General features: G+C 35.5%; 1 protein-coding gene across 2 annotated transcripts in view; it reads right to left on the bottom strand.

The window, feature by feature from the left end:
• CHM (CHM Rab escort protein) overlaps positions 1 to 14,612 on the bottom strand; it is a 214,379-nt gene that overhangs the window by 32,341 nt on the left and 167,426 nt on the right. For both annotated transcript variants that reach the window (XM_081126003.1, XM_081126004.1), the window contains one exon: positions 10,515 to 10,611. In XM_081126003.1, coding sequence (XP_080982129.1) covers positions 10,515 to 10,611 — 97 coding nt within the window. The remainder of the gene's footprint in view (positions 1 to 10,514; positions 10,612 to 14,612) is intronic.

Raw genomic sequence — 14,612 nt, 5'->3', positions numbered from 1 at the left:
TGTAAGACCTGTCTCAAGGAGCTTACTGCCTACGTTTTCATGTAGCCATTCAAATCTTTTATCCATTTTGAGTTAATTTTTTTGTCTGGTATAAGATAGTTGGTCCAGTTTTCCAACACCATTTATTGAAAAGAATGTCCTTTCCCCATTGTATATTCTTGCCTACTATGTCATAAATTGACTATATATGCATGAGTTTATTCCTTACATCTAAAGTGAGTCTCTTGTAAGCATATAGATGAGTCAATTTTTTATTAATTCAGCCATTCTATGGCTTCTGACAGGTGAGTCAGTCCATTTATATTTTAATTATTAATAGGTATGCACTTATTGCCATTTTGTTCACTGTTTTCTAGGCATTTTTGTTCCTTTTTCTCTTGCTTTCTTCCGTTTTGGTTTACCAACTTTCTATAGTGGTATGCTTAGGTTCCTTTCTTATTGTCTTTTGTGTATCCACCATAGATTGTTTTGTGGTTACCATGAGGCTCACACATACACACACACATAATATATACACATACATACATACATACATACATACATATATATATATAACAGTTTATTTTAAATTAACATGATTGATTGCATTCTATAACTGCATATTCCCTCCCCCCACAACATGGTATGTTTTTGATGTCACATTTTACATCTTTTTTATTTTGTGTATCCCTTAACTAGTTATTATAGTTATAGTTGTTTTTATTACTTTTGTCTAGCTTTATATGCGATTAATTCATTACCTTTACTATCTATTTACCAGTCAGATTTTTACTTTCAGGTGTTTTTTCTTACTAATGAATGCCCTTTGTTTCCAGCTTAAAGAAGTCCCTTTAACATTTCTCGTAAGGCCAGTTTAGTGGCGATGAACTCCTTTAGCTTTTCTCTGGAAAGCGCTCCATTGTTGAATAATAACCTTGCCAGGTAGAGTATTATTGGTTGGAAGTTTCCCCCCCTTTTAGCACTATAAATATATCATATGAATCCCGTCTGACCTGCAGAGCTTCTGTTGAGAAATCTGCTCATAGTCTTATGGGGGGGGGGGGGGTTCCCTTTTATGTAATAAGTTGTTTTTCCACTGCTGCTTCTAAAATTCTCTCCTTATCTTTAAATTATGACATTTTAAATTATAATGTATCTTGGCATGAGTCTCTGGCTTATTTTGTTTGAAACTATCTAGGCTTCCTAGATAAGTTTTTGGCCATTATTTTTTCAAGTAAATTTTCTGCCCCTTTCTCTCCAACCTCTGGGACCCCTATAATGCAAATTTTATTCTGCTTGATATTATCCCATAGGTCCCTTAAGCTATCTTAAATTTTTGAATTATTATTTTTTTTCTTTTTGCTGTTCTGCATGGGTGAGTTGAACTGCCTCGTCTTCCAGATCACTGATTCTTTCCTCTGCTTCTAGTCTACCATTGAAACCCTCTGCAGTGTATTTTTAATTCTGTTATTGTATTCTTCAGCTCTGTTACTTCTGTTTGGTACTTTCTTATATTATCTCTGTTGAAGTTCTGGCTGTGGTCATCTATTCTTCTCTGGAGTTTGGTAAACATCTTTATGACCACTACTGTGAACTCTATCAGATACATTATTTATTTCTGATTAAGGCTTTTTTTATGGAGTTTCATCTTGTTCCTTCATTTTGGAACATATTTTCCATGTCTTCAGTTTGCTTGAATCTCTGTGTTTTTATTTTTTTACTTATTTATTTTTTTATTTTTGTTTAAAATATTACAAATGTCCCTTTTTCTCCCCAATTTCCTGTTCCACCCCATTCCACCCTCCTCCCCGGTCCCTCTCCACACCATTGTCCATGTCCTTGGGTTGTGCATATATGCGTATAAATTCTTTGGTTAATCTCTCCTCCTCCACTCGCCTGCCCTCCATCCCTCTGAAATTCGTCAGTCTCATCCATGCTTCCATGTCATTGAATCTATTCTGTTCATCAGTTTATTAAGTTGTTTAGATTCCACATATAAGTGTGACCTGTGTTTGTTTTATATATTTCTCTTCAATTGTTTCAGAACCATGGGACTCAGAAGTGCAATTTCCCCTAGCCCCAGAGCCAGGTGCTAGAGGCAATCCCTGTGTGGGAAGCATGTGGGGAAGGGAGTGTGCTCACCCAGCCAGCTGTGTTGGGAACACAGCAGCAGCATGGGGAGGGGCAGGGTGCTCACCTGGCCAGCTCTGCTGGGGATGTGGTGGTGGTACAAACCCCACAATTTCTAATAAAGGAAACAAGATGCAAGAAATTAACAAAGTCAAAGAACAAATTGGAAGTAATTCTGTAGACTCTTTGGCAAATACTCTCTGCACACTACCAGTATTTCCTAAAATTTCCTATAAAGTCAAGCTGGAAATTGATTCCTACAATAGGTATATGAATTAAAAAATAAATGACTTGTTAAAATAATGTGTTTTTTTTCAATTTCATGACATATTAAGATAGAATGTTTCAAAATCCTTCGTTTTTCATTTGCTAGCGGGTAAAAATTTTCCAATAAACTTTAGTTTTTTTACTTTAAAGTTAGAAAACATCACTTTAAAAACAAAGCTTGGTACGTAGTTTTTTCCCCATTTACTCTACAGAGCTAAGCATAATGTACATATTTAAGTTCTAGGGATATATATGGTTAAGCCATGGTTCTGTTCCTCGTATTGGACAAGAAATGTAAAGCTAATTATGCTACAATTACTCTGATAGCAGTATAGCATGTTGGTTAAAGAGTACACTCTACATAGAATTATTGTGAGGGATTAAGTCAACCTATGTAAAGTACTTAAAACAGTGCCTGCATATAGTGTTTAATATATGTTAGTAATCATTATTATTAAAATGGTGTAAATGCTAACCTAGAGGGAATTTCAAGACTCTATCTAAATAGAGGAGCAAAAGTCTGGAAAGGCTTGGGAAAAGTGGTAACATTTGAGCCAGGAGTCAAAGGATGATAAGGCATTTAACTGGTTAGCAACACAACTTTAGGTCAAAGAAACAGTATCTGCAAGGGCCAGAAGGTGAGAGAAACCACGGTAATATTAAAAAGAATATTTTGCTATATGTAATATTAATAACAAGTATATTAGCAATGGTATTCTTATTATTAATAGTAGCTGCCATTTATTATATGCTTACTCTTTGCCAGGCTCTGTGTTAAATGCTTTATAAACACTGAATCTTAAAAACAGCCCTAATTCATTAATATCCATTGACACACAACCTTTAGTACAAGCTCAGGAAATACTTGTTGAATGACTATCATCACAGAATGTAAGAAAATTGTTTTCTATATTGTATTATAAAAAGTCCATTGTTTTAGTGTTGGAAAAGTGTTTTTTATGCACAGAGAAAGAAAAGTATATGAAAGCATTGTTTTATTTTTATTATTATTACTTTTTAATCCTCACCTGAGGATATGTTTACCATTGCTTTTCAGAGAGAGTAGAAGGGGGTGAGGAGGGAGGAGAGAGAGAGAGAGAGAGAGAGAGAGAGAGAGAGAGAGAGAGAAACATTGACATGAGAGAGACACATCAATTGGTTGCCTCCCACACACACCCCAACCGGGGCCAGGATCAAGTCTGCAACTGAGATACATGCCCTTGACTGGAATTGAACCCAAGACCCTTCAGTCCACTGCCGAAACTCTAACCACTGAGCAAAACCAGCTAGGGCTAGTTTTATTTTTTAATTTTCAGCATTAGCATAGTAGCAGGCAGCTTTATGGACCCTGAATAAGAAAAAAGTATGTCTGAATCATTGCTCTGCCAATTACTGAAGTGTGTGATCTTAAACAATGTAATTAAACTCCCTAAGCCTTATGTTCTAATGTATAAAATAAAGCTTAATAGTACCTACTTCATAGGAATATTTTAAGAACTGTATGAAATAGTGGGGGGAAGTACTTAGCCCTGTACTGGCTCTCAACAAATCCTTAATGATAACTATTATTATTAGTAGTAGTAACAACAGTAATAGCATTATTATATTTTAAATATAAATATCACCATATGACCTTGGACAAATAATCTTGCCATCTATCTGGCTTTTCCGGACACAGGGCCTAAGTAAGACTATATAGTACTCTAGGTTACTCTTACCCAGATGACTGACAGTCCCTGGGTGAAATGCAGGAGTGAGTAGACAAAAGGTTGCTTTATCACAAACTGTTTTAACAGATCTGTCAAGAAATATATTTCACCCAAAGGTAGAGATTTCCTATATTTAGAAAGTACAGAGGTGCTCTAGCACTATTTTTTACCTTACAACATTGTACTCTGAATAATAATATGAAGGAGGTTCTTTGACCTCTTTAGTGATTCTGTTATATAATTATAACTCTATTATATGAAAAAGCTACTAAGACAAATATATACATGTGAAATATATTTTAGTGTTTCCCCCAAAGAATATATTGGAAATCAATGTCAAAATTGCAGGGAAATGTCCAGGGAATGTTTAAAATAGCTATGCTATTACTTATAAAAGAAAATGTGAAGGTCACAGTACCACTTCATGCTACATATGACTATAGAATGTAAGAGACATACTTTGTTCTTCTCAATCAGTAGGAAGACTTTTCTGAATGAACTGAGCTGAAGAAGAGGACTGGGGATGAGAGAGTATACGCACGCATAAATAAGTGAATTAAGTGGGAACAGAATTCAAACGACAAAGAAGGAGCTGTGTGGGAAAGAGCTAACTTAAGATGGGTGATTGATTAGTATGTAGCAGGGTACATGCCTGGGTTTTGGTCTTGATCCCCAGTGGCATGGGTGGGAGGACATGCAGGAGGCAGCCAATTAATGACTCTCTCATTACTGTTGTTTCTACTTCTCTCTCCCTCTTCCTTCCTCTCTCTGAAATCAATAAAAACATTTAACAAAATTTTAGGAAATATTTATCAAAGTAGGAAGATTTGATAGTAATGAAGAGTAAAGAAAAATGGTTAAATTTAATGATCACTAAAACATTCTTATATCATAGTAGCCTGGAAATAAACATGCAAAATTGTGGATTCAATTGTACTTAATCAAAGTTATAAACAACTGGTATAGTATGTCAAATTGTCATCACACTATCACAAATGTTTTTAATGTGATCCTGTATATTTGTGACATATTCAGTTAAGTATATTTTTAATTAATATTGTAGAGAAATCAGAAAATCAAACAAAGAGAAAAACTTAAAAATCAGTTACCTGCATTCCCATCATTTAGGGATAACCACAGCTTCGATTATTATATACTCTTTGGAATTTGTTTCCTATAAATACACTGATGTAGCTATGAGTGTATATATTTGTGTGTGCATATGTATATATAAACTCATAAAAATATATCATCCCTCACAAACAAGAAAACCAAACCAAACAAACAAACAAACAAACAATCCCAAATGAAATCCTGATATCTCTAATCAAAGGACAGGGAAAGGGGCAACCTAACAAGACAAAACAGTTAGACAATAATTACTCTCTCTACTCCAGTCAAACTCCACAGTAAAAACTGAGGTCCCACATCTACAATTATCATTAAAGGGTGAATGGGGAGTCTAGTTTCCCACAGCAGTTGTGAGGTGTGAGCCACCCTAATTCTATGATGGGTTCCTGTTCTCTAGTCTACCAGACATCTGTGTTTTTCCATGGATTAAAACATAAGTACAAAGTATTGGCCATTTATCCAGTTCATATTAAGATTATCAAGGCATAATAACTCAAAGAAAATTAACAAAAACTAAATCTTATATGAAATTTGTAATTGAAAAAAATTAATGAAAAATCAAGACTTCTTTATAAAATATAGAGATGAAATATTTGACCTGAAAAAACTGCACTTGAGACTCAAGAAGAGAAAATGTAAGAATTATTGATTTGTTAAAAGTTACTGCTTCTTTTCCTATGAATTTTAAATTTTTATGATATTTGCCATGCACAATATGCATATTTCTAGTTTAATTAATAGTCATGGTTCCACAACTTCCAGGTGCCACAACCTTCCTGGTGGGGTGGTGTCAAAGAAGCAGGGGGCCAGGACTTTCATTCCCACCAGGAGTAACAGTCACCCTACACAGTGTTAGTGGAGGCTATGGCAGGATCCAGGATTTCTACCCCTATCCAGCAGGAATGAGGCACTGCCTCTCTGCCCCAATGGGGTGGTGTCATAGGAGGCCTAATGGAGAGTCAGGTCTATTACTAATGCTTTAGTAATGAGTCCACACTCTTCTCACCATGTTGTTAGTGAAGGCCAATGGGGAGCAGTAACAAGGCTCCAGGTGCCAGTAGAGGCCAAGGAGGGAACAATCTCCAGGTGCCAGCAGAGGCCAAGGGGGGAACCAGGACTTCTACCACAACCTGGCAGTAACAAGATGGAGCCTCCTTTCCCCACCAGAGCAGTGCCAGAGAAGGCCTGCTAAAACAGAATAAGATCTAAGCCCCACTATAAATTAACAAAAAATGCCTGAGTATGAATCCAAAATTACTCATTATACTAAGAACCAGGAAAACCTCAACTGGAATGAGAAAAGGCAATTTGAATATGCCAACATGACACAGCTATTGAAGTTAAAACAGCCATCATGAAAATGCATCAGTGAGCAATTACAAACATGCTGGAAACAAATGAAACAGACACTCAGCCAAAAGAGTAAAAGGCTCAGCAATTAAATCAAAGATATAAAGAAGAACAAAATGGAAATTTTTAAACTGAAAAATACAATAATAAAATTTAAATTCAATGTATGAGTTCAACAGCAGAATGGAATGAACAGAGGAAAGAATCAGTGAACTTGAAAGTAGAATAATAGAATATGAACAAAAAAGAGAAAACAGATTATATAAAAATGAACAAAAACATGTAGTTTGTTCTCTTCTTGGTGCTCTTTGTATTATCTTATTGTTACCACTTTAGAAAAATTCCTTTGTACAATCCATTGTGCCTAGCATGGTAGACTGCTTGTAATAGGTACAATAAATATTTTTGAATAAAAAAAATTAACAGAACCTAAGAGACATGTGGAACTATAGTGAATGTCCTAACAGTCATGTCATAGGAGTCCCAGGAGGAGAGAAAGAGGATGAGGGTGAAAAGTATTCAAAGAAATAAAGGATGAAAATTTCCCCAATTTGCAAAAGACATAAATCTGCAGATTCAAGCTGCATGAATGCCCAAAAGAATAAATCTAAAGAACACATGCCAAGACACATCAAAATCAAACTCCGAAAAATTAACCACTAAGAAAAAAATCTTAAAAGCAGCCTGAGAGAAAAAAAAATTATCTAGAGGGGAAAAACAATTCAAATAACAGGATATTCCTCATTAGGAACTCTGGAGGCCAGAAGAAAATACATCTTACCATGGAATACTATTCAGCAATAAACAGGAACAGACTATAGATACATGCAAATTAGATGAACCTTAAGGAAATTACACTGAGTGAAAAAAGTCAATCTTATAAAATTAAAATTACATACAATAAACCCTCGATTTTGTGGACTTCAATTTAATGAACTTCAGGTATAAAGGACAAAATTTCTGGTTAGTATGTCATATGTGAAAATAAACACCCTGTTAATTTTAAAATGCTTTTAACCAAGATTTGCTTATAATTTAATTAACAGGGATTTTTTGTTATTGATTTACTGTTATTTTAAACAAATTTTAGCAAATAGGCCATATGTTGGAAAAAACACTGCAGTAATTTCACTGACAGAAATAAATATTACATATTTACAACTATACATATTTAAATACAAGAGTCACTGCTCTTAAACAGTGTTCAGCAAATGATTAGCATGTGATCACACCACATCTCACATGGTAAATGGTTCTGTTGTAGCCTGGTGAGACTTCCTGCAGGAGTTTTAATGTGTGCCAGCTGATTTTCCATGTGCACTAAGCCACGCCCCAGCTGTGTGCATTTGTTTACTCACAGTGATTGGTGAATGCACACATTTACTAAACCTATTCAGTAAAAATTTAAAATTATAGTAGTGCATATAGAAAACTTTTCTGTGAAATCAAACTTTTCATTCATACTTAATTTTAATTACCCAAACATAACTACATAAGTAAAAACAGGTAAATTAACTAATTTGTCAATGTTTTAACATACACATTTGGAAAACCAACTTTATTATATAATGGACTGTCGGCTTTAACAGACACCCCCTTAACCGAATTAGTCTGTTATATCCAGGTTTTACTGTGTTGTATAATTCCTTTCATATGACAATCTCAAAATGAGAAATTATTGAGATAGTAAACATGTCAGTGGTTGCCTGGTGTTAGTTAGTGGGTGTGGGGAGGTAGGAAGATGGCTGTGGCTATAAAAGGACGTCACTAGGAATCCTTGTGATGGTCACAAGAATCTACACATGTGATAAAACTGCAGACACACACTATACCAATGTCAAATTCCTGGTTTTACTATTGTGATATAATTTGGTAAAATGTAACTATTGGAAGGAACTGTCTGCACTATATTTGCAAATTCCTATGAATCTACAATTATTTAAAAACTAAAAACACAACACACTTTGACCCAATAATTCCACTAAATTGTTTTTTAAAAATATAATAATGGATGCGCACAAATATTTACTTATAAGGATGACTGTTTTTTGCAGGACTATTAAGTAAAACTTTTCATAACACTTAATCTCAACAACATGGAATTAAATAAAAATGGCATATCTACAATCACTGAAAATGGTATCATAAGACATGCCAAAAGATTTTTGTTTTATTAACTCTTTTGAAAAAGATTATAAAGCAGTATGTAAAATTCATTACATTTTCATAAAAAATATATATATATATGAAAAAAACAACAAAGAAATATACACCAAGTGTTTATCATTTCTACGCAGAGGTTTTATATTAATTGCACTTTTCTTTTTAACATCTTCCAAATTGTCTATATATATTATTAAACTGGGGCTACAAAAGTGTTTCATATAGAAACATAATTTATAAAAATATATTTACAAAAATAATCACAAATATAAAATGTAATTTAGAAAACCAAAGATGAAGTTTTATTTCATAACTAAGACACTAACACCGATAAAAGGACATGAAAAACTGGTTCAAGTAATAGGGGAAAATAATGATAACTGTCATGGTAAAGATTTACCTATATCACAAATCACTATAAAAGGAAAAAAACCTTTTCTGAGTTGCTTTTCAAATGAAAATTCGGTATTGCAGCAATACTGGACAAATTTTCTTCACTCTCCCTGCTGACAGCAAGCTCCCAATTATGTTTTACCACATTTTTACCACCTTTTGGTAAACAGTAGCTCTATACTTGAAAACATAGTCAAGTTTTCCTTGATTATGCCAAACCAGATTAGTCTTCTGCTTCTCATAATTCTTATAGCAGTGTGAGTAAAACTTAATATAAATTTACAGAATTAAAAATAATTCTAGCTAATGATATTGTTATGTTTCTGTCCTATGAATCTCTAGAGTCCACTGTTTGTTGGTACCTCTCCTGTGGTACTTTCTGATATTCTGCCTTTTAGAGTTACTTTTGTGTTTGTCTTATCTGTCCCACTAGATTGTGATTCCTCTAAGGTCAGGGCCTAGTCCACATTCATCTTTATCTATTCTGCAATGTACATTGCACTGTTAATACTCTCTAGTTCCACTAGGTGTGCAATAAGATTATGAATGCTTCAAATTAGGCATGTCAACCTCTGCTTGTTCATAATCCCTACAAGAACATAGTTTAGATCTAGGCACAGTGATGTCTAATGTATACTTGATGACTTCTACTTACTGGAACATCTTTAGGGAATATGTTGCAGAAGTCATAATATATGACAGTGCTGGAGACAGAAATTTTGATACAGATAGGAAAAAGAACAGATAGTCTCTAACTTTAGTCTCATTAAGCAGCCTGGCCAGCGTGGCTCAGTTGAGCATCGACCTATGATCCAGGAGATCATGGTTCGATTCCTGGTCAGGGTACATGCCTGGGTTGTGGGCTCAATCCTCAGTGGGGGGCGTGCAGGAGGCAGATGATCAATGACTCTCTCATTGATGTTTCTACCTCTCTCTCCCCCTTTCCCTTCCTCTCTGAAATCAACAAAGATATATTTAAATAAATAAATAAACAGAAATAAATTGAGAATTTATATACATGGTAGAAGTTCAATAATAGGATTAATAATTCTAAGGAAAAGTAAACAAGAAAACTAGTAGCAAAGAAAAAAAATTTCTTGAAAGCATATTTCCAATAAGCTTAAGAAAAATTACAAAAAAATTTGGAAAGTCATAGAAATTCTTTCACTGGAGAACTTAACAAGAAGTGCCTGTGAAGATTTAGCCACAGAAATGTTTAGAATGAAATGATTTACTGTATAAACATACAATGCTGTGTGAATTAATTCTATGAATAAAAACATATATGTGGCAAAACTCTGTAAACACAACCCTGACAACTGTAATAATAATTGCCCTCTTTACTTCCTAAACAAACACAAAAGACAAATAACTAGACTCTACCATGCTTACATGTGCCTTTCATGCATGTCATTGTTGAAGAACATAACTCAATGACTCGAACAGCAGAAGTTCCTGGTTCCTCTGCTGGCACTGTCAAAATGGAAATCTAAAAATAAAATATCAGACATAGCTGTTAGACCTCATTTTCATTTCTTCTATCATTATAGTTAACACCAAAACTGAGTGTCTTTTTCACTCTCTGATGTTTGAAAAAATTTAGCTTGTAAGGATTTTAGAACAGAATTTGATACACATAACACACATGTGTCCTAATATCCAATTTCTGCATTATTTATATATTTATATATCATCTATAGTGCAGTCATATAATTAATAGATAATGAATATTTAAAATATCTTCCATATTTATTAAATCCTTCACTTATTTTCAAGGGATACAATTATGACATTACTTCTGAATTATGTGCACTTCAGTGTTTGAAATCAGATCACATTAAATCAATTTTATTTTTTTCTATTTTGATTATTCATAATGACTAAACATAGAAGTTATAGAATACTAAAATATTTTTAAATGTTACAAATTCTGAAGATATTAAAACAAGCAAAGTATATATCAACATATACACCAAAGTATAGACAAACATATACCAAATGTTTCAAAATGAATGGCTTCAAATTAATTTAAGGATTCCATTAATAAAACTAGAAACTCAGAATTAAAAGTAAAATGGAAAATTAGTATTAAATAATGTTTACTGATATACAGTATGCTGTCCTAGGCACTACTGATATGCTAAATGGCTTTATATTTAAAGACTTTAAATGACCATCAAGTCAATGTTTATAGAACCAAAAGTTTCAATATTAAATCTCAATCTTATCTTTACTCTGAGGAAACTATATCCTCTCATTTAGGAAATATTTGCCAAAAGGTAAAGCCCCATTTGGACTTTTACTTGTGAATATCATGCTTATATTTTGAGTGGTAATGTCAGGTTGATAGTCCCCAGAGGAAATGCCTACAACAAGCTCCCAACACAAACTGTTTTAATAACCACGACTATGCTACTATCATATTACTTGTATGTGCATTTTTGGGCTTATGGTGTCTCAAAAACTATGTTCGCCATATTCCTCTTAACTCCCTTTGCTGCTGTCCATGACAGAAAATGTACTTTAGCATTAAAGAGAGAGGAGCCACTGAAATATGTATTTAATGTTATGTTAAATTACTGAATGATTATGACTAAAAACATGAGCATAATGGGAAAGTTCTCTTAAGGACTGCAAAAACATGTAAATACTTCTTTCATTATTATTTTTTTGTTAATCCTCACCCAAGGATATTTTTTCCACTGATTTTTAGAGAGAGTGGAAAGGAGGGAGGGGGGAGAGGTGACATTGGTTAATAAAACCATACTGGTTTCAAGTGTACAATCCTATAACACATCATCTGCATACTGCATGGTGTGCTCACCACCCAAAGTCAAGTCTTATTCAGCGATCATTTATCCCTCCTTTGTCCACTTCTACCTTCCCCCATCTCCCTTTTTCTCTATCACCATACTGTTGTCCATATCTATGTGTTTTTTCTTCTTCTTAATCCCTTCACCTTTTTCATCCAGCCCCCCAACCCCCCTCCTCTCTGATAGCTGTCAGTCTGTTCTGTGTCCATGATTCTGCTTCTATTTTGTTTGTTAGTTTATTTTATTACATTCCATATATGTGAAATTTAGAAGGCAGAGATGATGAATTCCAAAACTGGAGCAGAGAAAATAGGGACCAAGAGGAAAAGTAGATTAGAGCAACTTCCAGGAAGTACATTGACAAGACCTGGAGGCTCATGCGATGTCAGAGATGGGAGGAAGAAGCTGTTGTTAGAAGGATGCCGGGGTTATTCATGGAGGTAGGGAACAATGGATGAGTAGTTTTGGGAGGGAAGATGGGGAGTTCAACTCTGTGTACATTCAGTTTGAGGGCCCTTGGGATAGATGTCCATCAGAAAATTTAGCATGAGGGCTAACAGTCCTGGAGGATATAGAAGTGGCTCTCACCAACATTTATGCAGAGCTGAAATCATGAGTCAAGCAGCAAGTACTCACAGCAAGAGGTGCTGTGGGCTGAAGCGAGAACTCTCAGGAGCCTCTGTATTTACAAGAGGATAGAGCCCAGAAAAGAAGTGGAGAGGGAATAGCTGGAGTTATGAGGAGAAACAAGAGAGCACAGTGTCGTGGAAGCCAAAGGAGCATAGAGTTTCAAGAGAAAGGGAATAATCAACATTGTGAATCAAATGTACCCCAAAAATGTCCTATGGCTCTGACTGTTATGAAGTAATTAATAAACTTAGCAAGGGAAATTGTGGAAGAAATGTAAGAGTAGAAGTCATGTTGGTCCAGAAATGAATAAGAGGTAAGTAGCTGGAGGTAGCAAGTATAGATAATATCTTGAACATTTTGATAAGAGCAGGGAAGAGATCGGATACCAGTTACAGATAGGGAGAGTGTCAAGGGTACATTTTATTATTTATTTTGGGGATAGAAAATGCTAGTACCTGTATACAGGTTGAGAGGAAAATGCCAGTAGTCCAGAGAAGGTGGAGGTGCAGGAGAGAAGGCAGGCATGCAGGGTGGCCTGTGTGTGTCATGGGCACTTGTGAAAGGGCTTGGCCTTGGACAAGGATGGAAGCCCTCTTAATCTCTGTCCCGGTGTACATAAGTTGTAGGTGGTGGAACAGGATGTCAAGGGCCACTGTGTTTAGTAGGTGGCCACACTTTTCTCAGTGAAGTGGGGAGGGGTTTTGAGAGGTTTAAGGGAAAGAAGGGTGGGTAAAATAGTGAAGACCTGAACTAGATACTGAAGGGAAAGGGAGAGGGCGCTGTCTCAAGCCAGTGGAAGAGCTAACTGATGGTAGGTACTAAGGTCCAGCCGAATGAAGTTGTTGCTCCTGACATTGTAGCAGTGCCAATCTGTCTGATTGGTTTTCTCAAGAAGCCCTCAGTGATCCAGATGCATATTATAGCCTCATCCAAGTGATGGGATTTTCCTCTGCATGCAGTGGAAGAACATGACTACATGAGATTTGAAGGTGTTGGTGGAAGGGCAGTTCAGAAGATCTACCATGGGATCTAGACCACGGAAAAGGAAGAGGGCAGAAGGGAGTTGATAATTTGGGAGCAAACAAAGGGGATGAGGAATTACAGGTCTCTTAACAGGTCACTGACTAGGCCAGGTAGAGTTAAAAGAAAGAAAGCTGGAAAAACAGGAGCAGATTAATGCCATTGTAAATCCATGACCTCAAATGGGCCATTAACACTGTCCAGCCATCTGGCCACAAGAGAGGCCACTTTCTAAGTCCCCACAATGATTATCTGACATCTTTCCCTGAGCTTTGATACATCCCCATTCTCTAGAGATTACCTCACCTTGTAATTTAAAAAGTAAATGGAACTCCCAAAAAAGACGGGAAATCCCAAACCTAGAAATGGTCCTGTATTCACCCTCTTATTTCAAGGTGTCCCATACCACACCTAACAGCAATGCTTTTACCTGTTCTCTGAATCTCATCCTCCCTGGCTTTTACCTGCACCTTGCTGCATCAATAATATCCTCCTTTTCTCCTGGGTATCTTCAACCTCACTCTCTCTTCTGGCTCAATATCATCACATACACTAATCTTTTAAATATAAGAGAAGCCCTCTTCACTTCCACATCCCTCTTCAGGAACTACTTTCTTTCTCCTACTCTTCACAGCTTAGCTTCTTCAATATTGTCTCTGTTTGCTCTCTTCACTTTTCTACCTCACTGTTATTCTTCAACCCACTCACAAAGCTCATGGTTTACTGGGAGATACAGATGAGACAACTGGTAATTACAGGATAGTGAGATGAATGCTATGATAGCTGTTACACCATTCCTTACTCACATTTGTCACACTGAACTAGTTGTTCTTTATTTGTCTGTATCTGTATCCTCCAGACGGCAAGCTATGAGGGCAGAGATGCTATCATGGTTAGCACTGGCTGGCATGTAAAAGGCATCTATTATCTGCTGAATGATTAAATGAAAGAACTGAGGTTCATGCACATAACAAACATACTTGTTTCATATAATAGAAAGTGTCCAACTTAAGGAACTGTAGGAACC

This window comes from Miniopterus schreibersii (assembly GCF_964146895.1).
Source record: "Miniopterus schreibersii genome assembly, chromosome: X".
Classification (NCBI taxonomy): Eukaryota; Metazoa; Chordata; class Mammalia; order Chiroptera; family Miniopteridae; genus Miniopterus; species Miniopterus schreibersii.
This window is presented reverse-complemented; position numbering and strand designations above follow the sequence as displayed.